Below are 26,764 nucleotides of genomic sequence, written 5' to 3'. Positions count from 1 at the left end.
ATGTTAGCATTCATCTCGAGAGGTATAAAGTATAAAAGTAAGGAAGTGTTGATGAGGCTCTATGGGGCACTGGTGAGACCTCATTTGGAGTACTGTGCACAGTTTTGGGCCCTTTCTTTTAGGAAGGATGTACTGATGTTAGAGAGGGTTCAGAAAAGATTTACAAGGATGATTCCTGGAATGAAAGGGCTTACTTATGATGAGTGTTTGTTGGCTCTTGGATTGCATTCATTGGAGTACAGAAGAATGAGAGGGGTCCTCACAGAAACATTTAGAATGTTGAAAGGACTGGACAGAGTAGATGTGGTTAAGCTGTTTCCCCTGGTGGGTGAGTCCAGGATTAGAGGGCACAATCTTAGTATTAGAGGGTACCGGTTTAAAACAGAAATGAGGAGAAATTTCTTTAGCCAGAGGGTAGTGAAATTATGGAATTCTTTGCCACATACAGCTGTGGAGGCCCAATCATTGGGGGCATTTAAGGAGGAGATTGATAGGTATCTAATTAGTGAAGGTATCAAGGGATATGGGGATAAGGCCGGAAATTGGGGCTAGATAGGAATAGTATTAGTTTAGCTCATGGAGCAGACTTGATGGGCCGAATGGCCACTCCTTTGTCTTGTGATCTTGTGATCTCCTCACATCAGCACAAGCAGACCTACCCATGAGGAAAAATCTCTTCCTCACATCCCCTCTACGCTTTTCATTCCTCACCTTAAACCTGTACCTTCTGGTCTTCTCCACACTTTTGCTCTGGAGAAAGGTTTCTTGCTATCTACTCTGTCTCTGCCTCTCATAATTGTGTGTACCTCTCCCAGGTGTCCCTCCCACACCCCACACCCCAGCCTCTGTCTCCTCTGCTCCAGGGGAAAACAAACCCAGTCTCTCCTCATAACTGAAACATTCCAGCCCAGGGAACATCCTCTGCACCGTCCTCCAGTGCAATCATGTCCTTCCTTCCGTTTTGTGACCAGACCTGCCACAATATTCCAACTGTGGCCTAACCAATGTTTTATAAAAGTTGTACCAAGTCCTCCCTGGCTAATGAAGGCAAGCATCCTGCACACCTTCTTCACCACCTTATTTACCTGTGCTGCCACCTTCAGAGCTCCTTGGACTTGTACACCAAGGTTCCTCTGTTCCTTAATACTCCCGAGGGCACAGTTTATGTCTTGCCCTTATTAGTTCTCCCAAAATGCATCACCTCGCACTCTTCAGGATTAAATTCCACCTGCTGTTGCCATGACCAATTTACCAGTTGACCAACATCATCCTGTACTTGAAGAAACCCCTATCAGCAACACCACCAATTTTTTTCACGTCATGTGCAAACTTACCAATCTCATCTCTTACATTCATATCAAAATTGTCGATGTTTATGTGGAATGGTAAGGGTCCTCAGCACTGTTCCCTTTGGTACACTGCCGGTCTCAGGCTTCCTATCACAAAAACAACCCTCCACCAATACCCTCTGCCTCCTATCACCAAGCCAGTTTTGGGCCCAATTTGCCAACTTGGGCCTTAACATTTTGGGCCAGTTTCCCATGATGAAACATTGTCCAAGATCTTACTCCAACCATACTGCCCTCATCAATACATCTTGTTATCTCATTGAAAAATTCAATCAAATGGCCAGACAGGATCTCCCCTTATCAAAACCATGCTATAAGATAAGATAAGATTTCTTTATTAGTCACATATACATTGAAACACACGGTGAAATACATCTTTTGTATAGGGTGTTCTGGGGGCAGCCTGCAAGTGTGGCCACTCTTCCGGCGCCAACATAGCATGCCCACAACTTCCTAACCTGTACGTCTTTGGGATGTAGGAGGAAACCAGTTGCCAACCTTTCTAAGTGTAGATTAACCCAGTCCCTCCGAACTTTCTCCAATAGGTTCCCTACCACTGACATATCACACCTACTTGCCTGTAATTAGCAAGCTTATCCCTGCTGTTCTTCTTGAATAAAGGTACCATATTTGCTGTCCTCCAGTCATCTAGCACCTCACCTATGGCTAACAAAGATTTTAAAATCTCTGTCAAGTACCAGCAATGTCCTCTCTCCACTGCTAAAACACTCTGAGGCACCTCCCTTCAAGCTCTGGGCACTTATCCACCTTCAAGCCTGCTAACACGTCTAATACCTTTTTAATAATATGTTCTAGATTTTCACTGCCACCGCCCTGCCTGAATTCTCCATCGACAATGTTCTTTTCTTCAGTGAATACAGATGAGAAGTCTTCACCCACGTCTTCTTGCTCCATGCACACACTGCCCTTTGGTTCCCAAAGGGCCCTATTCTTTCCCTGGTTACCCTCTTGTCCTTAATGTATTTATAAAATAGTTTGGGGCTTTCCTTGATCTTGTTCACCAGTGATAAGTCATGACCCCTTTTGCCGTCATAATTTCTTTTTTAAATACCTGCTACACTTTCCATACTCTTGAAAGGCCTCTCCTGCTTTCAGTTCTGTATACCTGTCCTATGCTCCCTTTTTATTTTAATATCGCCATCATTATCCCATGACATCTAGGGTTCCTTAGCCTTGCTGTCTGTATCTTTCACCCTCGTGTTGGTACTGAATTTTCATTATTTCACTTCCCACTTGTCGGATGTCGACCCACCTGCAAGTAGCTGTTCCCAACCTACTCCTGCTAGCTCTTGTCTGATGACAGTTGTGCAGCTACCCCTTTTAAAAGGAAGCTTCAAGTTCCAAGGAGTGAACATCACCAATAGCCTGTCCTGGTCAAATCTCATAGACGCCACGGCCAAGAAAGCTCACCAGCTTCTCTACTTCCTCAGGAGGCTAAAAAAATTCGGTATGTCCCCTTTGACACTCACCAACTTTTATCGAAGCACCATAGAAAGCATCCTAGCTGGATGCATCACAGTTTGGTATGGCAACTGCTCTGCCCAGGACCACAAGGAACTACAAGGAGTTGTGGACACAGCCCAATGCGTCAGAAACCAGCCTTCCCTCCATGGACACTGTCTATACCTCTCACTGCCTTGGTGAAGCAGCCAGCATAATCAAAGACCCCACCCACCTAGGTCATTCTTTCTTCTCTCCTCTACCATCAGGCAGAAGGTACAGGAGCCTGAGGGCATGTACCACAAGGCTCAAGGACAGCTTCTATCCCACTGTGATAAGATGATTGAACGGTTCCCTTACACGATGAGATTGACTCTTGACCTCACAATCTAACTTGTTGTGACCTTGCACCTTATTGTCTACCTGCACTGCACTTTCTCTGTAGCTGTGAGACTTTACTCTGTACTGTTATTGTTTTTACCTGTACTACCTCAATGCACTCTGCACTAACTCAATTTATCTGCACTGCGTAATGAATTGACCTGTACGATCAGTATGCAAGACAAGTTTTTCACTGTACCAATAATTTCACTGTGACAATAATAACCAATACCAATAAAAGGAAGAAGCGATGTTGAGCTGGTGAGTTCAGGATTGTGATATATTTGTGAATGCAACACTGCGAGGGTATGAAGGAGCAATTTCAGTGAGTTGAAAAGGAATGGGTTTCCTGTCTTTCTAAAGGCAATCTTTTTAAATTCTCACCTCCTTACAGCATTCTCTCGATTCTCCCAAACTCATTTTATCCATGAGGGCCACTCCTGTGCCCATTAAGCTGCTGACCACCCAACTTCCCAACCTGGGTAAGATGTTTTCTCTCATCAGTACCTCTCCAAATCTAGCCCTTGACCCTTTCATATAACCACCCTACCTCCCAACTTTCCTTTTTGCTGTGAAGTACTTAAATATACCAAACCAAAATACTGCGGATGCTGGAAAGGTGAAATGAAAAGAGGAGAGACAGTAGGTGGAACTCAATCCAAAAAAATGTGCGGTGATGCATCTTGGAAGGACTAATAGGACATACATAATGAATGGAGGCTTTCTAGGAAGTTCTTTGGAACAGAGAGACCTTGGTGTGCAAGGATCCTTGAAGGCAGCAGCACAGGTAAGTAAGGTGATTAAGGTACTTGCTTTCATTAAGCAGGGTATAGAGGTTATGGTAAGACCGCAGCTGGGGTATTGTTTGCAAAAGGAAGGATGTGATTGGTACAATGTTATAAAACACTGGTTAGACCACTGGTTAGACTCTACCAAGATCTTATTGCTCTTATATTCTATACCTGGGCTAATGAAGGCCTGCCGTAAACAGCCCTTCCGGGAGAGGCAATTCTTCACATTGTGAATCCATTGGTGTTATTTACTGCATCCAGTGCTCCCGGTGCAGCCTCCTTTACATCGGTGAGACCCGACGCAGATTGGGTGATCACTTCGTCGAGCACCTTCGCTCCGTCTGCTGTACTAGCCAGGATCTCCCGATGGCCATCCATTTTAATTCCACTTCCCGTTCCCACACCGACATGTCTGTCCACAGCCTCCTCAACTGCTAAATTGAGGCTAGATGCAGATTAGAGGAACCACACCTCATATTCCACCCGGGTAGTCTCCAACCTGACAGCAAGAACATCAAATTCTCTAACTTCCGATAATTCTCTAACTGTCTGTTCCCCCTCCCCAACCCCCATTTTTCCTCCTGATCCCACCAGCCCCATCACCCCTTCTCCTTTCCCTCTGTCTGCCCATCACCCACACACTCCTCCCTCTGGGTCCCCTCCTCACCTCCTTCTCCATATTCCATGGCCCACTGTCCTTTCCTATCAGATTCCACCTTCTTCAGTCCTTTGTTACTTCCACCTATCACCTCCCAGTTTCTTGCATCAGGCCCCCTCTCCCCCCCCCCCATCTGTCTATTATCCCCCTCTCTCCTGGATTCACCAATCACCTGCCCGGCTCTTGCTCCGCCCCTCCCCCCTTCTTTTTATACCGGCTATCTCCCCTCTTTCCAGTCCTGATGAAGGGTCTCGGCCCGAAACGTTGACTGTCCATTTCCCTCCATGGATGTTGCCTGGCCCGCTGAGTTCCTCCAGTGTTTTGTGTGTTGCTCCAGATTCCAGTACCTTGTGTCTCCAGCCTTCTTCCCCACCTTACCCTCTGTTGCCACCTTCAGGATATATGGATTGTACATCAACGTCCTTCTGTTCCTCAGTACTCCTTTGGGCCCCACCATTCAGTGCAAAAACCAGGGCCTGGATAAGTCAGGAGGGAGGGCTATAACTGGTACCCTGGTGAATGGAAAAGGGAGTTTGGAACCAGTGCCCCAGTAATAGGGAACAGAGCACAGCAAACATTCCCGGTGAGCCATCGGGATATCCAACTGGTTGATTAGTGGACTATTGGGGTTCTACTGTATAATGACATCCAAACCGACTGCAGCTCTGAGATCTCTGCACATGCAGAGTTTCTGTCAGTATCTCAGCTGCGGACTGCACTGGTTGGACATATTCTACAGTGCAAAGGAAATCAGTGAAATAACAAATGCTTCAGGTAACCATGAAGTAATTTCCATGTAATTTTTCAAGAAAATGTTATGCTTTGTTGCAGGAGAAGCCATAATTGCTACTAAGCAAAATCTCTGGTCCGGGTGCAGATAAATAGGTGGATTGTAATTTCCTCAGTTAAATATTTGAAAAAACCTCTGGATTTTTAAACAATATTTTTTGTTATTTTAAATGCCCCCACTTTAATCTTATGTATATATTCCAGTTTTTATGTTCCATTTTGTAATACTTCTGAAATGGTTAAGAGGAGTGCACTTTCCTTCCCAGCTGGGCATCTGTGAGAATCCTTCAGTGTGATTGGCTGGTTAATGCCATTGCAGTTGCTGGACACCAGAGATCCCTTTGAATTGATGAGTGACAGCACTTGACATAGGGAAGGGGAAAAACTAGGCCACAGAGGGCAGTTTCCCTTGAGGTCAGAGGTGTGTGCAAAATCCAGGCCAGCTATTTTCCAAAATCTTCTGGGAGATCCAGTGTTCCAGCCACTCAGTGGATGCCTGGACAATGTGCTGAATATTCCATAACAAGGGGAATTCCATGCAATGTCGAAGACGAAACATGTTTCTTTATTTAGCGAGCAGTTTCTCACAGGAGATGCCCCTGGACTCCAATTTACTGCTGCTCAAGTTCTCATTTTTAAACGAAGGAAAGGCCAACTGAACTGTTCATATTTCTGGAGACTAGTTAATTTAAAGTGCTGGGTGTGTCAGATGCTGTAAGTACATATTAGCATCGTCAATGTACTAGCTAGTAATTCAATTTTTCTTTTCAGCACTTTGAAATCTTATAGAAGGGATTTTCTTCTCAGATGTCTAGTATTACTAGAACTTCTTAAACCCTGATTGGAAATCTTGTGCATATCCCAGGTGATTTAATGCATGCAATTAGAGCTGAAGACAGATCCCCTGCTGTATAAAGTATTTATGGACCATTGTGGGTACATTCACTGTACTCATTCAATCCCTGGACACTCTTAATGTCAATTACCGTGTTACAGACTCAGATGTCACACTGTGATGGAGTACTGCTGGGTACAGTGAGATACCAGGACTCAATTTGAGCTGAAACTATTAGTGCCTTTCCACACCATTTTACACAGACAGGGTTAATCTGCTGCAGATGCTGGGGATATTAGGTAGTGTGATGTATTTTCATGAATATTGTGCGCTGAATAATAAGCACCAACTCTCGCAGGACCTCCGTTTAAAATAGTCCCAATTTTTTTCACAGTAGCTGGGCAACTTAAATTTAAATAATGAAGTAAATGTAGAGTTTAAAACCAGTGTCAGTAACAGTGAGCAGGAAAGCAGTGATTGTGCAGTGAAGGTTCACCTGATTGGTCCCTGGTATGATGCTTATCCTGTGAGGAGAGATTAAGCAGATTGGGCCTGTACTCTCTTGAGTCTCATTTAAGACTCTTATGGGCCTTGAGAGGGATGACGTTTCCCTTGGCCGGGTCGTCTCAAATCAGGAATCGCCATCTCAGAATAAGGAGTCAGCCATTCAGGACTGAGATGGGGAATTTTCTTCACCAGAGGCTGCTGAATCTTTCGAATTCTGTACCCGAGAGACTTGGTTATTTCAGGCAGAGATCGATAGGTTTTCAGAAATTAAAGGAATCAAGGAGGAGAACACAGGAAAGTGTCACCAAGCTGAAAGATCAGCTGTGATGTTGTTGAATGGTAAAATGGGCATGAGGGGCTTTTTCTCGTGTCCTTACTTGATCTGGCCTCTCAACGTCTCCAGAAGCCCACTGGAGATTTTGTCTCAGCTGAACTCTGAAATGGCCAAGTGAGCCTGCGAGTTAGAGTAACATGGAGCGGAGTGCTGCAGCTGGCGGAGCTTTTGCTTCACGGTTCCAACCACCCACGTTCAATCCCGACCTCCGGCGCTCTCCGTGTGTGTGGAGTTTGCATCTTCTCCCTGTGACCACATGGGTTCCCCCCTGGTTTCTTCCCACGCCTCAAAGATGTGCGGGTCGGTAGGTTAATTGGCCACTGTAAATTGCCCCTAGTGTGTGGGTGAGAGGTAGAATGTGGGAGGGAGGAGATTGATGATTATGATCTGCATTAGAAACCAAGTTGCTGATAAAGATTCCACTCAACAACAATATGTTACAGGTGAGAACAACAGCCTCCTTAATGCAGTAAAACATCTCAAGACTTGTGATGGGAACATTATGATACTGAATCCAATACAACTTCTTGAGGAGGTGTTAGAACAGGCAACTAAAGTTCGGTCTAAAAGATTTCTTTTAAGGACTGTTTTACAAGAGAAGTTGTCCAGAAGAGTAGATTACTGAAAGCACAACAGTGATTAAGTCAAGAATAGCAGAGGACAATTACCGTCACATCTGCTAGAGGTCTCTTTGAGCAAAGTACTGGGTTAAAATCGGTGAAATCTATTTGCTTCTGGTTGGGTGAGGGATGTTTTGGTGAATAATCTGCTTTGTCAGAGTAATCCATCTCCGCTACAGCTTGTTATTTGAAACAGCTTTCCTTTGCCAGCTGAGCTCCAGCATAGAACATAAATGCCCCTTGCATCAATTTAGCACCATTTCATGTCAAAACATGCAGAAATTTTCTGCACAGTTTATTGTCTTTGAAGCAACATGGCACATGATTGTATGTAGAAACATTTCAATACCATATGGTGGGCCCAAAGTGGGGATATAATGGTAAACATTACTGAGGGTAGTTCACAGCAAAAACAGAGTGACCTTGGGCTGTGCAAGTTTGTGTTGGAAGTAGCCTTCTTGGACAGCAATGGCTAGTGAGAATTTAGCTTGAATTTTACAATGCTGAAGAAAAGTTGTTAGATCTTGAAGTAAATTTTCTTTATCTACCAAAGTGTGCATCCAACCACTCCACGACCGGGTCAGACACACGAGTGACCAGTAAAGTAGGCATTTGGATCCTGAATCCCACTGGAGCTGCGACTGGCCTGAAAGTTCCCCGGGAGTGCACACTCATGGCTGACTCTGTGCCCCTTGTTCCTTCCTAGTGCTCCGCATCATGTGGTGAAGGCGTGAAGAAACGCAGCGTTCAGTGCATCAGCCACACCCGGGACCAGATGGAGGATGATTACTGTGACCATTCATCCAAGCCTCCTGCTGTGCAAAGCTGCTCCATTGCACCTTGTGACTACATTTGGATTGCAGGGGAATGGTCACAGGTAAGGATGCTGACACTTGTAACATCCTTCAGATATTCAGGATTCCCCGGTTTCCATGATTACGGCCCTGGCAGTGAAATAAGTGGGTCACGCTACAACACCTCCTTCCCCACCAATCAACAACTTTCATTTACATAGTTCTCTTAACGTCAACAAACATCCCGACCTTCTTAATACCATAGAACCATAGAACAATACAGTACAATACAGGCCCTTCGGCCCACCATGTTGTGTCAACCTTCAAACCACTCCTAAGACTATCTAACCCCTTCCTCCCACATATCCCTCTATCTTAAATTCCTCCATATGCTTATCTAACAATCTCTTGAACTTGACCAATGTATCAGCCTCCACCACCACCCCAGGCAGCGCATTCCATGCACCAACCACTCTCTGGGTGAAAAACCTCCCTCTGACATCTCCCTTGAACTTCCCACCCATTACCTTAAAGCCATGTCCTCTTGTTTTGAGCATTGGCACCCTGGGAAAGAGGCGCTGGCTGTCCACTCTATCTATTCCTCTCAATATCTTATATACCTCTATCATGTCTCCCCTCATCCTCCTTTTCTCCAATGAGAACAGCCCTAGCTCCTTTAGTCTCTCCTCATAATCCATACTCTCTAATCCAGGCAGCATCCTGGTAAATCTCCTCTGCACCCTTTCCAACGCCTCCACATCCTTCCTATAATGAGGTGACCAGAACCGGACACAGTACTCTAAGTGTGGCCTAACCAGAGTTTTGTAAAGCTGCATCATTACTTAGTGGCTCTTAAACTCGATCCCCCGACTTATGAAAGCTAACATCCCACAAGCTTTCTTAACTACCCTGTCCACCTGTGAGGTGACTTTCAGTGATCTGTGGATATGAACGCCCAGATCCCTCTGCTCCTCCACACTGCCCAGAATCCTGCCATTTACCTTGTGCTCTACCTTGGAGTTTATCCTTCCAAAGTGTACCACCTCACCCTTCTCTGGATTGAACTCCATCTGCCACTTGTCAGCCCAGCTCTGCATCCTATCAATATCCCTCTGCAAGCTTCAACAGCCCTCCACACTATCCACAACACCACCAATCTTTGTGTCATCTGCAAACTTGCTAACCCAGCCTTCCACCCCCTCATCTAAGTCATTAATAAATATCACAAAAAGTAGAGGTCCCAGAACCGATCCCTGTGGGACACCACTAGTCACAGCCCTCCAATCCGAATGCACTCCCTCCACCACAACCCTCTGCTTTCTACAGGCAAACCAATTCTGAATCCACACGACCAAGCCTCCCTGGATCCCTTGGCTTCTGACCTTCTGAAGAAGCCAACCATGCGGAAACTTGTCAAATGCTTTACGAAAATCCATGTAGACCACATCTACTGCACTACCCTCATCAATCTTCCTGGTCACCTCCTCAAAGAACCCTATCAGGCTAGTGAGGCAAGCTTCACAAATCCATGCTGGCTGTCACTAAACAGTCCATGATTCTCTAAATGATCATAGATCCTATCTCTTAGAATTCTTTCCAACAGCTTACCCACCACCGGTCTGTAATTCCCTGGACTATCCCTACTACCTTTTTTGAATAAGGCGACAACATTCGCCACCCTCCAATCCTCCAGTATCATCCCCGTGGACAATGAGGACTCAAAGATCCTAACCAACTGTTCAGCAATCTCCTCCCTCGCCTGACAAAGCAGCCTGGGGAATATTCCATCGGGCCCCGGGGACTTATCTGTCCTAATATTTTCTAACAGCTCTAACACATCCTCTCTCTTGATATCTACATACTCTAGAACATTACCCTTACCAACACTGTCCTCAGCATCATCAAGACCCCTCTCCTTGGTGAATACTGAAGAGAAGTATTCATTGAGAACCTCACCCACTTCCACAGCTTCCAGGCACAACTTCCCACCTTCGTCTCTAATCGGACCTACCTTTACCCGAGCCATCCTTCTGCTCTTCACATACGAGAAAAACCCTTAACCCTCCTCACCAAAGCCTTCTCATATCCCCTTCTCGCTCTCCTCAGCCCCTTCTTAAGTTCCCTCCTTGCTACTCTATATTCCTCATGAGCCCTGTCTGATCCTTGCTGCTTACACCTTATGTATGCTGCCTTCTTCTTCCGAACTAGTTGTTCTATCTCTCTTGTCACCCATGGTTCCTTCACCCTATCATTCCTTCCCTGCCTCAGGGGGACAAATTTATCCCTAACATCCTGTAAGGGATCCCTGAACATTGACCACATCTCTATAGTACATTTCCCTTCAAAAATGTCATCGCAAGTTACACTCTCAAGTTCTCACCTTATAGCCTCATAATTCGCCTTTCCCCAATTAAATATCTTCACATTCTCTTTGCTCCTATCCCTGTCCATGACAATTCTAAAGGTTATGGAGCAATGGTCAATGTCCCCCAAATGCTCACCCACCGATAGATCTGTCACCTGACCCGGTTCATTACCTAAAACTAGATCTAGTATGGCATCCCCTCTAGTCGGCCTGTCAACATACTGTGACAGGAATCCGTCCTGGACACACTTAACAAACTCCGCCCCATCTAAACCTTTGGCACTAAGCAGGTGCCAATCAATGTTTGGGAAGTTGAAGTCTCCCATGAAACAACCCTGTTATTTTCACATCTTCCCAAAATCTGCCTCCTGATCTGCTCCTCAGTATCCCTGCTGCTACCGGGGGGCCTGTATAGAATACTCCCAGTAGAGTAACTGCTCCTTTCTTGTTCCTAACTTCCACCCATACTGACTCTAGAGAGGATCCTTCAAATTATTCACCCTTTCTGCAGCTGTAACTGTGTCCCTGACCAGTATCGACACCCCTCCTCCTCTTCTCCCCTTCTCCCCTTCTCACTGTCCCTTTTAAAACACTGAAAACCAGGAATATTCAATATCCATTCCTGCCCTGATGTCAGCCATGTCTCTGTCATAGCCACAATATCGTAGTCCCATGTACTTATCCAAGCTCTCAGTTCATCTCTCTTATTCCTGATGCTTCTTGCATTTAAGTAAATGCACTTTAGCCCATCCGCCTTACTGCTTTTACAGCCGGCACTCTGCTTCTCCTTCCTCAAAGCCTCTCTACCTGTTAGATCTGACTTTTTCCGATCCCCTTCTTCCTCTGACATAACCCTCTGGTTCCCATCCTCCTTGCAAACTAGTTTAAACCCTCCTGAACCACCCTAGCAAACCTGGCTGCAAGGATATTGGCCCCCCTTCAGGTTCGGGTGTAACCCGTCCTCTCTGTACAGGTCCCACCTTCCCCTGAAGAGATCCCAATGATCCAAAAATCTAAAACCTTCCCTCCTGCACCAACTTCTCAGCCATGCATTTATTTGCCATTAGGAGGAGATGTGTATGTCCTACCTTCACTATTCCTATTCCTATTCACATGCCTTAAAAGATGTAGATGCAAACTTAAGGAAGAGATGTGTATGGCTGTCACCATCTGTTATCCAAAGTAAAATCGAAAGTGAAAGCCCACCTTCCCGTTTCCAGGCAGGATACAGTCTGCACTCAACGCCACCTCAGATTCCCCATTTGCTGGGGGTCTTGGCCAGTTATTAGGATGGAGTTGCAGAGCTGCCCAGCAAGTCAGTTCTGTCCGTCATGGCCCTCAGGAGCTCCCGGTCGGCAGCCATTTTAAATCCCCCTCCCCATTCCCAAGGCAACGTGCCCACCCTCGGCCTCCTCCACTGCCAGGGGTGAGGCCAAACACAAACTAGAGGGATGGCACCTCGTATTCCACCTGGGGTCATCTACAAGCTGGCAGCATGGACATTGAATTCCCCCAGTAACCTGCTCCCCCTCTGTCCCTTTTCCCTCTCCTCCTGATCTACCCAGTTCCTCCGACACTTACCCCAGCCCCCCCATCACCCTATTTATTTCCCCTCCTCCACCTCCTCCATCTGCCCATCACCCACAGACTCGTCCCATTGGTTCCCCTCCCCCTACTGTTCCCATCTGCCCTCCCCACCTCCCTCCCTTGGTTCCATGCCCCACCTTCCTCTCCTACCAGATTCCACCATCCGTAGCCCTTTGTCACCTCTACCCATCACCTCCCAATTTCTGATGCTATTCCCACTCCCCCATCTGCCGATCATCCCCGCCCCCCTCACCCAGATCCAGCTATCACCCTCCAGCTCTCGCTCCACCCCTTCCCTCCACCTTTTGTATACCAGCTATCTCCCCTCTATCTTTCAGTCCAGAAGAAGGCTCTCGACCCAAAGCATCAACTGTCCATTGCCCTCCACAGGTGCTGCCCGACCCGCTGAGTTCCTCCAGCTTTTGGTGTGTTGCTGAAGTCAATTCAGCAGGTGATTGGGAGGGGATCCAAAAACAATTTCCTTACACTTTATTAAGCTAACTCTTTCAGTGAGCTGAGAGTTTGTACAGGACCAACAACAGGTGGTAGACATTGGCTTGGGTTCGAGACTAGCATTTTTCCTCTGTTCTGTCCACTCACCAGATTCAGCAATGAGGGGCTTTTCCCTGCCGTTTATTAAAAAGTGGCTTCCCAAGGGATTTCCACCTCCCATCCCTGGCAATCTCAGCAGCGCCTCTCAGAGTGGCAGCTCCCACACACACTCTGAGCAGGAAACTGCCTGAACTCGCTGGTCACTTGTCCTTGGGTCACACTATTTCTACCAGTGCGATCTTCCCCTTCTGGTGGACCCGCTGAGCCAGCAACACACGGCGGGGTACCAATCCTCTCTGAGCTGAGCTACAGGACTAGCCTGGACAGCTGGAGAGGCTCCACTTCACACTACCACCTACCAAAACTAACTTCATTGGATGTACACACACGCTTTCACACACGCATATGCATACAACTTGAAAACAAGAGCACTTAAACTAAATTAAATCAAATTCTTACCATTCTGTGCACACTGTTAATACTTTTACCCCACACCAAAACAGAAGTCCTACCAGTGGATCAAAAATATTTAATAACTGTGTTTGAGTTGTACCATCTGTCATATACTTTTATCAGCAATATGTGACGGTACCATTGTATGTGCCATGCTCGGTGGAACTGTATCATCATCACTTCATTAGCGTTTTGAGTTGATAAACATTCTCACTGCCCTATTACATGCACACCGGGAGCTCCTGTCCATTACTTTGTAGCTGCAAAGTAGATACAGATGTTTGTAATGAATAATATTACCGAATTTTTTTAAGATTAAGATTTCTTTATTAGTTACAAGTACATCGAAACACACAGTGAAATACATCTTCTTGCGTTACTGTGAATGTGCTGGGGGGCAGCCCGCAAGTGTCGCCACTCTTCTGGCGCCAACATATCATGCCCACAACCTCCTAACCCGTACGTCTTTTGGAATGTGGGAGGAAACCAGACCACCCGGAGGAAACCCACGCAGACACACAGGGAGAACGTACAAACTCCTTACAGACAGTGGCGGGAATTGAACCCGGGTTGCTGGTGCTGTAATGGTGTCACGCTAACCATTATGCTACCAAGGTAGAGTGGATGGATGAAGATTAAAGAAACAACGTATACAGCAAAAGATCCTGCAGATGCTGGAATCTGGAGCAACACACACACACACACACGCAATGCTGGTTTGATAATGAGCTCTGTATTAATGACACCTTTCATGCCACAGTTTTGTGGCACACACCCGTTACATGTCTTGGCTTGGAAAGTGCATTGCAAAATTTTACACAGTTGTGGCAAAAGATAACTGTTGACCAGTTGACGATGAGGAGTGAGTATAGTTGACTGGGGTCTGTAGCCATTCATTCTGATCTCCATTGGTCCTTTAATTGATGAGCACTGTAAGGCAGGGTACTATTCTTCTCCCTTGTCGTGGATGCTGCCTGATCTGCTGAGTTTTTCTTTTATTCCCCACTTTTATTTCGAATTTCCAGCATCTGTGGAATTTTGCCTTTTGGTTTTTATTCAGTTCATTTTAGCCTGCTAACAACATCAAGCTTCAAAATAAATTCTGTAAAGATGAAAAGGTACTTTGCATGTCACGAGCAAGCATTATAATTAAAGAGGTGCACGATACTGATTAGCAGTGCCCATTACAGTGTGTTCACTTTAACTACACAGTGTTCGGCAAGTTGTGGCCCAGGATATCAACGACGGATAGTTTACTGCAGTGAGGTCCACTCTGGACAAGACCCTTATTCATATGATCTGCCAACAACCTCAGAGAGCCGCTGTCCAAAGCCACCACCTCCCAGTGTTCATGAGTGCACCATCCAGCAGTGTCCTGCCTCAGCGAGCTGGAGAGTGGGAGCCTGGAGCAAGGTACGTCTGGATTCCCCGTTCACTTGATGTTCGTTCCTCTGATACAGTAAAACGGGGAAACTGACAGGGTTCAGTCATGTAAATATTACGGCAGGGTTTTTATGAAAGGTTTCAGCAATCTAATTTCAGCGTTAGGGTCTTTGCCTCCAGAGACTGTTGATCTCGGAGTGGGACAGTGGTCCAGACTGGAAAGATTCCAGGAGCTCACTCCCCAGCCTCCCAGCCTGCGCTGTGTTTATTGAACTTAGGCAGGGCGGGGAGGTTGGTGCTGTAATTCACTCAGCTAAGATCCAAGTCCTGGTTGAAAGGGCATATGTCTGATTCCTGGTCAAGGAAAGGATCAGAGTCAGGCCCCTATTGGTCAAATCGGCTTTCAACTCCGCTCGTTAGGCAAGTATGGCCACCCAGTGAGGTCCTGGTGACCTGGGTTGGAGCTGGATCTGAGAAGGACTCGCTATGTTCAGGAGAAGGGAAAAGACAGAAACTGGCCAGAGGCCAAGTCAAATGTTTTAGAAGTAGACACAAGAACACAATGACACAGAAGGAGGCTGTTCAGCCCATTGAGTCCATGCCAGCTCTCGGAGCAATCACATTCACCTATTCTCCCCACAGGTGCCTATCAACGCCCCCCCCCACCTGGTTTCTCCCACCACCCATCACAGTTGAAGCTGTGGGGCACCTAGGCTAGTGGTCACTTGCAGCCCACCACCAGTACATCCTTGGGCTGCAAGAGGAAGCCGGATCGCCCGGGGCGGGGGGGGGTGGGGTGGTTGGGGAATTCCGCACGGTAACGGGGAGAATGCGCAAGCTCCGCACAGACAGCACCAGAGGTCGGTATTGAACCCCGGCTGGTTGGAGCCGTGAGGCAGCGGCTCTGCCAGCTGTGCCACTGCGCCGCCAGTTGTTTGTCATGATTAAAAACTGTCTTCCATCATGCAGTCAGCACTGCTCTATTTGGTGGTGTCCCATGTCCGAAAGACGTTGTAAGGGCCGTTGGGAACGTAAAGTGGTCCTGAAGCTAACTCGTTTACCTGCCAGATTTTCCAGGTTTCAACTCCAGGTCCTCCCTGGGTCAGAGCCTGAGGAACCTGAAGACCCACACTCAATGTTTCAGGAACAGCTTCTTGCCCTCTGCCATCAGATTTCTGAACGGTCCATGAACCCACGAACACTACCTCTTTTGCACTATTTATTTATTATTGTAACTTACAGTAATTTTTATGTCTTACCACTGTACTGCTGCCACAAAACAGCACATTTCCCAACATACATCAGTGATAATAAACCTGATTCTGACTCACGGACAGCCCATACATACAAACAAGTGTTTGGGAGATTAGCGGGATGGATGGGGATGGATTTCTCGGCTACTTTGGGGCTGTGGGCATCTTCTGCCAGGTTGGAATGGGGCATTTCTGCGTGCCTTCTCTTGGCCCCCCCTTCCCCCCCGCTGCCCCCCACTGAGCCCCAACAATCGGGGGCCTGGGTCAAGCAGAGCCAGGAGCGGCAAGCAGACTCGCTCGCTCGCTCACCGAGTCAGTGAGGCGGGATGGCGGCCACTCTTCCCACGCCTGCTCACTCTCCTGTCCCCGCTGTTTCTGTGACCCTCTCCCACACACTGTTTCTGTTCATTTCCAACGTGAACAGTTCCCTAAGAACTTGTGTCTTATGAGGATAGGTTGAGTGTCTTACAAGGATAGGCTGAGTGAGCTGGGGCTTTTCTCTTTGGAGAGAAGGAGGATGAGAGGTGACTTGATAGAGGTGTACAAGATGATAAGAGGCATAGATCGAGTGGACAGTCAGAGACTTTTTCCCAGGGCAACAATGGCTGACATGAGGGGACATAATTTTAAGGTGATTGGAGGAAGATATAAGGGGGATGTCAGGGGTAAGTTTTTTTACACAGAGAGTGGTGGGTGTGTGGAACACACTGCCTGCAGAGGTGGTGGGGGCAGACACATTAGGGACATTTAAGAGACTCTTAGATAGCCACATGAATGATAGAGAAATGGAGGGCTATGTGGGAGGGAAGGGTTAGATAGTTCTTAGAACAGGACAAAATATCGGCACAACATTGTGGGTCGAAGGGCCTGCACTGTGCTGTAATGTTCTGTGTTCTATATTCTAGGGGACTGCCTGTATTTAATAGCACCCTCTATTTTTCTTATCAGTAGGGAGATACTGTCTTCTTTCGTTTGTGTTAATACTGACCTGGTTTATTATAATAAAGGCCAGAAATATTTAAAGTTAACAGCAGATAAAACTAACCACAAAGAACTGTAAGGTTGCTAGATAGCTACTGAACAGTGAACAGGTTGAATTATCAGTTGATTGTGAACTGCATGAAAATGAAAACACCTTTTTGTGTCATACTTAACCATGTTTGTATCACACACTAAGATTGTTCTGAAATGCTTTCAGTGCTCAGTGACGTGTGGCTTTGGTACAATGGAGAGGGAAGTGCAATGCCTGACCGACGAGAGTCTGCCCAGTGGACTGTGCCAACTCAGCCAAAAGCCGCGGCTTCGTGCTCCTTGCTTCAATGACGTTTGTAAGTAGCTAGGTCTCCAAATCCGGCTGCTGAGTGGTCGTACATGTCCGCAATAACCCACGTCGCCCTAACACTTCCAAATCAGAAACGTTCATATTCCGTTCTTTAAATTGTGGCGGAGCTGCCTAAACTGCAGGTTTTTGTGTCACTGAATCACACATCATGTGCACAAGGCTCTGCCAGGGAGTGAACAAGAATCTGATTCACCAAACCCAGCTGAGGGCCACCCTTCCCTGCTCCAGTGTCTGAACACAACGCCAGCATTCCCTGTCAAGCAAATACTGGGCCAGAAGAACTGACTCAATTCATCAATGTGCAGGCAGCGGACTGAAGGGCCAGGCAGAAAGATAAGGTAATGAAAATCCAATCAGGGCATCGCCAAGCACAGCCTGTCAGCGCTTCGCAGCCAATGCCACAAGAGAGTGGTACTGGTGGTCTTGGTTCACAGGCTGTGAAGCTGAAGCGATCCCTCAACATGATGACGGCATTGCTGCTCAAACCAAGTTCATTGTTCTATAAACTATGGACTTCTTCGAACTGCTTATTGATTCCCACAGCGGGCAGTCAGAGGGAGCATCCCAGTCACAAGGAGGTGTAAACCGACAAACCTTTAGTTAACAAAATTAAATTGAATATTTTGCAAAAATCATGCCAGGACAGAAATCACGATGAACAGGTCCCAGGATGTGAGGTTTGAACCCTCCTTAAATACCATAAAATCAAAGACCAGAGGTTCCTGTATATCACAAAGATTGTGAGAGAAGTCTTCACCTGCCTGCCTTTCTCTGGAAATTGTTGGCCAAGCTTTGCCATTCTTAGCAGTGTCCTACAGCACACCCCCTCGTCCCTGAGGGTGATGGTCAGTGTGTCCTACAGCCCACTCCCTGGTCCCTGAGGGTGACAGTCAGTGTGTCATACAGCCCACCCCCTGGTCCCTGAGGGTGATGGTCAGTGTGTCCTACAGCCCACTCCCTGGTCCCTGAGGGTGACGGTCAGTGTGTCCTACAGCCCACTCCCTGGTCCCTGAGGGTGACGGTCAGTGTGTCCTACAGCACACACCCTGGTCCCTGAGGGTGATGGTCAGTGTGTCCTACAGCACACCCCCCAGTCCCCGGGATGTGCTGGTCAGTGTATCTTACAGCCTACACCCTGGTCCCTGAGGGTGCTTGTTGGTCTGTCCTACAGCACACACCCTGGTCCCTGGAGACCTCCCGCTGACTCACATCCTGTTCCCTCTTGAAACTAGCAGCCAGATGGCCTCAACGGTCCCATTGTGCAGAAAGCGTTCAGGTTCGGTCTCCTCTTTTCTTGGGTGTTCAGAGTTTCAGTCCGAACATTGACCACCAGCTTTATGTACAGACCTGTTCCTCTGCACTCTGGGCCAGGTGCAGTTGTGGCCCAGCTGATCAGAGCATTTGGCAGTTGCCCGACCACGTTGGCCCATCCCAGCGTCCTCAGTGTGGGACAGGTAGATCCGTTGCATGCTGTAACTGGGCCTCTCGACCTTCCTCCCACCCCTCCTCCCCACCCCCCAGGCTGGCACACACACGACATGGCTGTCAGCTCCCCCCTTCCCCCTTATCTGGGTGGTTACACACTGCCGCGCAGGATGTGCCCAATCCTGCACATCTAAGGCCAATTAGAAGACACTCCAGTCACAGTGAGAGCAGTGCTGGAGGGAATGTGCAGACTAGCACCACGTAGGCTGAAATTCTGGGCATCTCACCCACCCCCTTCAGCATGGTGGGTCTGCACACTGATCTATCTGAGTAAAACAACAGGAGGGAAACCACCTCCTGAGAGCACCAGTCCATGGAATGAGGGCAGCCAATGCATCTGTTTCCCATTCTGCTGTTCAGCACATCCCAATACAGTGAACATCCAAGTGGATCGTGTTGAAGTAAGGTCACATGACAGCTCGTTGCAGCTCCCACCACCCCTCACTTGACAATGAGAACATTTCTGTTGGCGTCTCCCACACACGGAAGAAGACCCAATAGCTCTTCTTCCAGCCTCACTCTTTCTCCATTGCCCTCCAAGCTGATTGGGCCGTGTTGGCCTGATCTGTAAACTGCTGCTCCAACAGAGCCTCAGCATAGGACATTGACCAGGAAGCACAGGAACAGGCCCTTCAGCCCACCGTGTCCGTGCCAACCATGATGCCAATCCAAACTAATCCCAGCTGCCTGCACGTGGTCAAGATCCCTCCACTCCCTGCCTGTTCATGTGTCTGTCGAAGTGCCTCTTAAATGTTGGTATTGTATCTGCCTCCACCACTTCTCCTGGCAGTCCTTGCCAGGCACCTGCCACACTCTGTGTAAAAAAAACTTGCCCTGTAAACTTCCCTTAAACTTACCCCTGTCACCTTAAAGCTAGGCCCTCTGGTATATGACATTTCCACCCTGAGGAAAAGACTCTATCTATCTATGCCTCTCATTATTTTATATCCTCCTATCAGCCTTCGATGCTCTAATCTAAGTTTGTCCAACCTCTCCTTATAGCTAATACTCTCCAATCCAGGCAACATCCTGGTGAACCTCTTCTGCACCCTCTCCGAAGCTTCCATGTCCTTCCTGTAATGAGGCGACTGGAACTGCACACAGTTCCCCAAATGTGGCCTAACCAAAGCTTTATACAGCTGCAACATGACTTCTTAACTTTTACACTCAACACCCCGTTTGATGAAGGCAAGTGTGCCGTACACCTTCTTTACCACCCTGTCTACTTGAGTTGCCACTTTCAAGGAGCTTTGGACTTACACCCCAAGACTGCTCTGTACATCAATGCTCCTCAGGATCCTACCAGTTACTGGATACCTTCCCCTTACACCTGACTTCCCAAAATGCAGCATCATTTTTCTGCCCACATCTCTAACTGGTCTATATCCTCCTTGCCATCCACAACTCTGCCAGTTTTTGTATTGTCTTCAAATTAGTAAATTTGCCACTGACATTTTTGTCCATATCATTTATATGTATCACAAACTACAGAGGCCCCAGCACTAATCCCTGCAGAACACCACTGGTTACAGACCTCCAGTCAGAATAACACCCTTCCACCACTGCCAAACCAATTTTGATTCCAATCTACCAAGTCTCCCTTGAGCCTTAAGCTTCTGGATCAGCCTACCATGAAGGACCTTGTCGAATATTTTACTAAAGTCCATGTAGGCAACATCCACTCCCCTACCCTCATCAATCACCTTCGTCACCTCCTCAAAAAACTCAATCAAATTTGTAATACGTGACCTCCTCTGCACAAAGCCATATTGGCTATCCCTAATAGGTCCATGCTTTTCCAAATGCAATTAGATCCTATCCCTAAGAATCTTCTCCAACAATTTCCCTACCACTGATGTAAGGCTCACTGACTTATAATTTCCTGGTTTGTCCCTGTTGCCCTTGTTAAAGAGAGGAACAACACTAGTTATTCTCCTGTCCTGTGGTTAAAGAGGACACAAAGATCTCTGTCGAGGCCCCAGTGATCTCCCCTCTCCATAACCTGGGATAGATCCCATCAGGCCCTGGGGACCTATCCACCTTAACGTTCTTCAAGAGACCCAACACATCTTACGTCTTGATATCAACTTGCCCTGGAACTTCACCGTACCCCTCCCTGATCTCGCTGTCCTCCATGTCCTTCTCCTTGGTGAATACCGATGTGAAGTACTCATTTAGTACCTCTCCCACTTCCTCTGACTCCAGGTATAAATTCCTTCCTTTGCCATTGAGTGATCTTACCTTCTCCCTATTTACCCTCTTGATTTTAATGTATGTATAAAATGCCTTGGGATTCTCTTTAATCCTACTTACCAAGACCATCTCATGGTCCCCTTTAGCAGCCCTGATTCACTTGTTTAAGTTCTCTCCTGCTTCCTTTATGTTCCTGAGGGACCCTGTCTGATTTCAGCTTCCTAAAACTTACATACGTTTTCTTTTTCTTTTTGACTGAATTTGCAACATCTCGTATCATCCAATGTTCCTGAACCTTGCCATGCTTGTAAGTGAAGAATCAGGGTGCTACTGCCTTTGCCAAGCCCAATGTTCAGCTAAGCTGCTATCTAGTGTCTCTGTGGATGTATAACCTTCAATGTTTTAAAGGTGATGCTTCAGCAAGTTGCAGTGAAATTCAGAAGATGAAAGAAGTGCAAGAGGATGGAGAGTACCTGCTAAAAATTGAAGGCAAAATAATAAAGGTAATGTGTCTTATGGGACTTTCATGTTAGGGCCCTGGGGAGTGTTGAGGAAGAGCAGGACCTGGGGGTACAAGTACATGGTTCCCTAAAAGTGGGGTCACAGTAGACAGGGTGGTGAAGAAGGCATTTGGTATGCTGGCCTTCATCAGTCAGGAGTTGGGACGTTTTGTTGCAGTTGTACGAGATGTTGGTGAGGCTGCACCTGGAGTATTGTGCACAGTTTTGGTCGTCTGGTTATAGGAAAGACGTTATTAAGCTGGAAAGAGTTCAGGGAAGATTTATGAGGGTGCTCAAGGGACCGGGTTATAGGGAGAGGTTGGGCAGGCTTGGACTTTATTTATTGGAGCAGAGGAGACTGGGGTGACCTAATAAAGGTGTACAAAATCATGAGGGGTAAAGAATGGGGTGAATGCACAAGAACTTTTTCCAGGGAAAGGGAATCAAAAACTTGAGGGCATAGGCTTAAGGTGAGAGGGGAAAGATTTAAAAGGGACCCAAGGGGCAACTTTTTCACACAGAGTGTGGTGCGTATATGGAACGAACTGCCAGAGGAAGTGGTTGAGGCAGGTACAATAACAATATTTAAAAGACAGTTGGACAGGTCCATGTTTTGAAAGTTATGAGCCAAACGCTGGCAAATGGGGCTAGCTTCAATGGGCATCTTGGTTGGCATGGATATGTTGGGCCAAAGGGCCTGTTTCCATGCTGTTTACCCAGGGGCAGCATGGTAGTGTAGCGATTAGCGTAACACTATTACAGCGCCGGCGACCCGGGTTCAATTCCGGCCATTGTCTGTAAGGAGTTTGTACATTCTCCCCGTGTGTCTGCATGGGTTTCCTCTGGGTGCTCTGGTTTCCTCCCACATTCCAAAAAGACGTACGGGTTAGGAGCTGTGGGAATGCTGTGTTGGCACCGGAAGAGTGGCGACACTTGTGGGCTGCCCCCAGCACATTCTCAGTAACGCAAAAAGACGCATTTCACTGTGTATTTCGATGTACACGTGACTAGTAAATAAATATCTATATCTGTGAGTCTCTGCAAACTGATCACTATTCACTCAGAGCCAGGAATGTTACATCATTATATTAATGCTTTGGCTTGCAGATATACTGTGCAGGAATGCATTCTGATTATCCTCGGGAATATGTAACCTTATCCAGTGGAGAGGCAGACAACTATTCTGAAGTCTATGGCTACAGGTCAGTATTTTTTTTATTTTACTGGCAAAATGTTACCTCACTCCCTGGGAAGGCCTGTTCACGCAGTCTGAGTGCCTTGGACATTTTTCCCACTTGGGTCGAAGGAAGAACAGTCATTAGAAATATGCCCTTTCACTCATCCAGGGTGCTGCAGAACAGAGACACAAGAAACTGTGCATATGCTGGAATCCAGAGCAATCCACAAAAGGTGCTGGAGGAACTCAGCAGGTCAGGCAGCATCCACGGAGGGAAATACGTTGACTGCTTATTTCCCTCCTTGGATGCTGCCTGACCTGCTGAGTTCCTCCAGCACCTTTTGTGGATTGTTCAGGATGCTGCAAGTGCTTTATAATCAATTAACTTTAAAATGTACCTTCGTACATCACAGACAAATGTGATGATCTGTCCACAGCAAGATCAACAAACGCCAGATTCAATTAAATGGTGTTGTCGAGTAATATATGTTGGGCAGTCCACCGGGTGTTTTTTTTTTATTGTGCTGCAGGATTTGATTTTGAACACCATCTGCCAGGCAGTACAGGTCTTCCTTCAACCTGTCAGCTGAAAGTCAGCCTCACCACAGCACAGCGTCTCCTTGTCTGTCATCCTGCTTGCTCCAGTTCTTGTACAGCCTCCCTGACTCTACAACACATGGGAGCACAGATCATCCTGAACTGCTGCCCCCATGTCCTAACCCAAAGCAATGGGATTAACACGGATGGTGCCCACCAGGCAGCATGGACGACTTGGTCTGAATGGCACTTGGTGGTTTTTGTTGACAAACACACTGAATTCCAGCTGCCGGCTGGAACACGTAACCTGGGTGATACGTAGGCTATCTTATGGGGGAGTGTTAATCTTGAATGTTTTTTAATTTCAAACATATACACAAAATATAATTGGTAAAATTTTTCTCTGCGTTCATTGTACATCAATCCAATACAATCACTTATGTTTGCTCCCTGAACCATACACCCAAGATGTGTTTGAAAGGCTGTTACACAGGGGCCGGCCCCTCCCCGTGTTCCGTGGCAGCAGGATCCTAGACCGCGTCCCGACCCGCAGAGCCTTTGCAGTGGCTGACACACCGAGCTTCAGTGTGTCCCTCAGCACACGCTCCTGGAATGCCAGACAGCAGCGATCACTCGCGGACATCTCCTTACACCGGAAGACCAACAGGTTTCGGGGCAGACCAGAGTGTGTCACCCACTGATCTTCTAGCAGCACTTGATGTTTGTCTCGCTGTATGTCGTTATGGTGCATCAGCTCTTGGGGAGCCAGTGGGAGAAGAGCAGGGTCTTCTGTCGTTCAGTATGATTCAGTCTTCTGTCATTCTTCAGAATCAGAATCAGATGTATTATCACTATCTTATATGACGTGAAATGTGTTGTTTTGCAGTAGCAGTACACTGCAAAGACATAAAATTATTATAAATTACAAAAAAAAGTCAATAGTGCAAAAAGGAATCAATGACAAGGTAGTGTTTGTGAATAATAGTAGTAGTGAGTAGTAGGTAGTGTGAGGGTCCTTAGCAATGGATGCCACCATATTGAGGCACCGCCTCTTGAAGAGGTCCTCAATGGTGGGGAGGGTTGTGCCTGTGATGGAGCTGGCTGAGTCTACAACCCTCTGCAGCCACTTGCGATCCTGCGCACTGGAGCCTCCATACCAGGTGGTGATGCAACCAACCAGAATGCTCTCCACTGTACATCTGTAGAAATTTGTAAATCAGCATTTGGGGGTTTAGTATCCGGTCAGTCAGACATTTGCTGTTTGTGATGTTTTACTGTGTGGAAATTGGTGGCTTGAGAATCACGCTTCAAAAAGAATTCCACTGTTGACAAACCGCTGTGTAAATGCAGATATTGTTCTTTCGTCGAGGTTCCATTTGATGTTGATAGCCCTACGATAATTCCATTGGCTATATAATTGTTTTCTCATTAGTTCAGCCCGAGCCACTGTCACATCAACAGGAGGAAGATCATCATCCCCGGTTGTTAACCCAGAGCACAAAGCTGTGTGTGTGCAAGCTCTGAGCTAGAAGTGATGGCTTGCAGTTCCTCTCCAGGAATGCTGCCTCATGTGGCCCTGAGTAATGCAATGGTCAGTAATGGTCAGACCATCAGTGGGACAAGAGAACAATCGTTGACAGTTGTTTCTGTTTAGGTTGCGAAATCCTTACGAATGTCCTTATAATGGAAACAGAAGGAAGGACTGTTCCTGCAAAAATGATTACTTGGCTGCTGGGTACACAGTGTTTCACAGAATACGGGTTGATGTCAGCTCAATGCAAATCATAAGTAAGTACTTTGCTCACCAAATTTGTTGCTGAAAAAACCTATTGTATTACATGATGGGGAAAGCAGAAAGCAGCTGATCAGGAATATCCCAAGTTGCCCTTCTCGAAATGGCAGGCAGATGTTTTCTCTGAAGGGAGTTCTGATTAAACAACATAAAATGTAACCAGGTGAGAGGGGATAAGTTCAAAGGGGATGTGCGGGGCAAGTTTTTTGCAGGGAGAGTGGTGGGTCCCAGGGGAGGTGGTGGAGGCAGATACGATAGAGGCTTTTAAGAGGGTCTTAGATAGGTACATGAATGTGCAGAGAATGGAGGGATACGAACCACATGTAGGCAGAAGGGATTAGTTTAGTTAGGCATTTAATTACTAGTTTAATTTGTTCGGCACAATATCGTGGGCCAAAGAGCCTGTTCCTGTGCTGTACTGTTCTATGTTCGATGTTTCATGTTTCATGGATCTTGGGGTCCCAGTTCGTAGTCCATGAAAGTAGCCCTGCAAGTCAATAGGGTGGTAAAGAAAGCATATGCCATGTGTCACGTACCAGCAACAAAAAAAACACACTGAGTCATGTATAAGTGTTAAAAACTATTTTATTAATAACTACTTATGATAATAAGAAAAATAAAAGTAAAAATGTTAGAATGTTAGAAGTAAAAATGTTAGATCTTAAACATTAACCCCAAAAACTAAACTTGAAGTGTGTGTGAGGCAAATTCCCAAACTCCAAGTCCAGGAATAGTTCTCAAAGTTCAGTTCAGCAAGCCATAAGGTGAAACATGAGCAAAGGCTTCTTCAAAAGCCACCATTGACTGAAGACAAAACGTAGAGAAAAAATAGAGATATTATGAAATCCAAATGTTCCACGATGGAACCCACACGACACCTCAGTGTCTACTCAGCAGTGACTACTCCACTGCTTTGTTCCAAAGCATCTGCCACCCTGTAAGGCACTCGAATCATGGCCGTCCACACAAATACCTGTTTCCCACTACAGGTTAACAACAAAGTGGACTCCACTGGATTATTCCAAAAATCCATACGTGGATTGTAGTGACAGACACAGTTATTGTTTTCCATCCATCGATAGAGACCAGCAGGCTGCTCTCTCTCTCTCTCTCTCTCTCTCTCTCTCTCTCTTCTGACTGACCCCGACTGACTGCTCCAAAAACGTCATTACGTCATCTGCTGTTGTCATCACGCCACACACACACACACACACACACACACACACACACACCACTATGCTCTATCTTAAAGGGACATTCACCAGTAGTAACCTAGTCCGTAACACTTGCTTGCCTTTACTTGTCGAAGCACTGAGTTCAAGAATCAGGAAGCTATGTTGCAGCTTTGTAAGACTCTGGTTAGGCCACATCTGGAGTATCGCATTTATTTCTGGTCACCCCATTATAGGAAGGATGTGGAGGCTTTAGAGAGGGTGCAGAAGAGGTTTACCAGGACGCTGCCTAGATTAGAGGACATGTGCTATGGGGAGAGGTTGGACAGGCTTGGGTTGTTTTCTCTGGAGCAGCAGAGGCTGAGGGGAGACCTGATAGAAGTTTATAAGATTATGATAGGTACAGATAGAGGTATAGACAGCCAGCATCTTTTTCCCAGGATCGAAATGTCTA

At 46.7% G+C, this 26,764-nt stretch overlaps 1 protein-coding gene across 1 annotated transcript in view; it reads left to right on the top strand.

Annotated features, from left to right (window-relative positions):
- LOC127578169 (A disintegrin and metalloproteinase with thrombospondin motifs 20-like) overlaps window positions 1–26,764 on the top strand; it is a 487,994-nt gene that overhangs the window by 436,110 nt on the left and 25,120 nt on the right. Inside the window, exons 36-41 of the mRNA XM_052029795.1 lie at window positions 8,432–8,602; window positions 14,689–14,889; window positions 17,311–17,440; window positions 21,541–21,635; window positions 22,740–22,834; window positions 25,001–25,134. Coding sequence (XP_051885755.1) covers window positions 8,432–8,602; window positions 14,689–14,889; window positions 17,311–17,440; window positions 21,541–21,635; window positions 22,740–22,834; window positions 25,001–25,134 — 826 coding nt within the window. The remainder of the gene's footprint in view (window positions 1–8,431; window positions 8,603–14,688; window positions 14,890–17,310; window positions 17,441–21,540; window positions 21,636–22,739; window positions 22,835–25,000; window positions 25,135–26,764) is intronic.

Source organism: Pristis pectinata, chromosome 15, assembly GCF_009764475.1.
Source record: "Pristis pectinata isolate sPriPec2 chromosome 15, sPriPec2.1.pri, whole genome shotgun sequence".
Classification (NCBI taxonomy): domain Eukaryota; kingdom Metazoa; phylum Chordata; class Chondrichthyes; order Rhinopristiformes; family Pristidae; genus Pristis; species Pristis pectinata.
The sequence above is the reverse complement of the archived record's forward strand: the minus strand, read 5'-3'. Positions and strand labels throughout refer to the sequence as shown.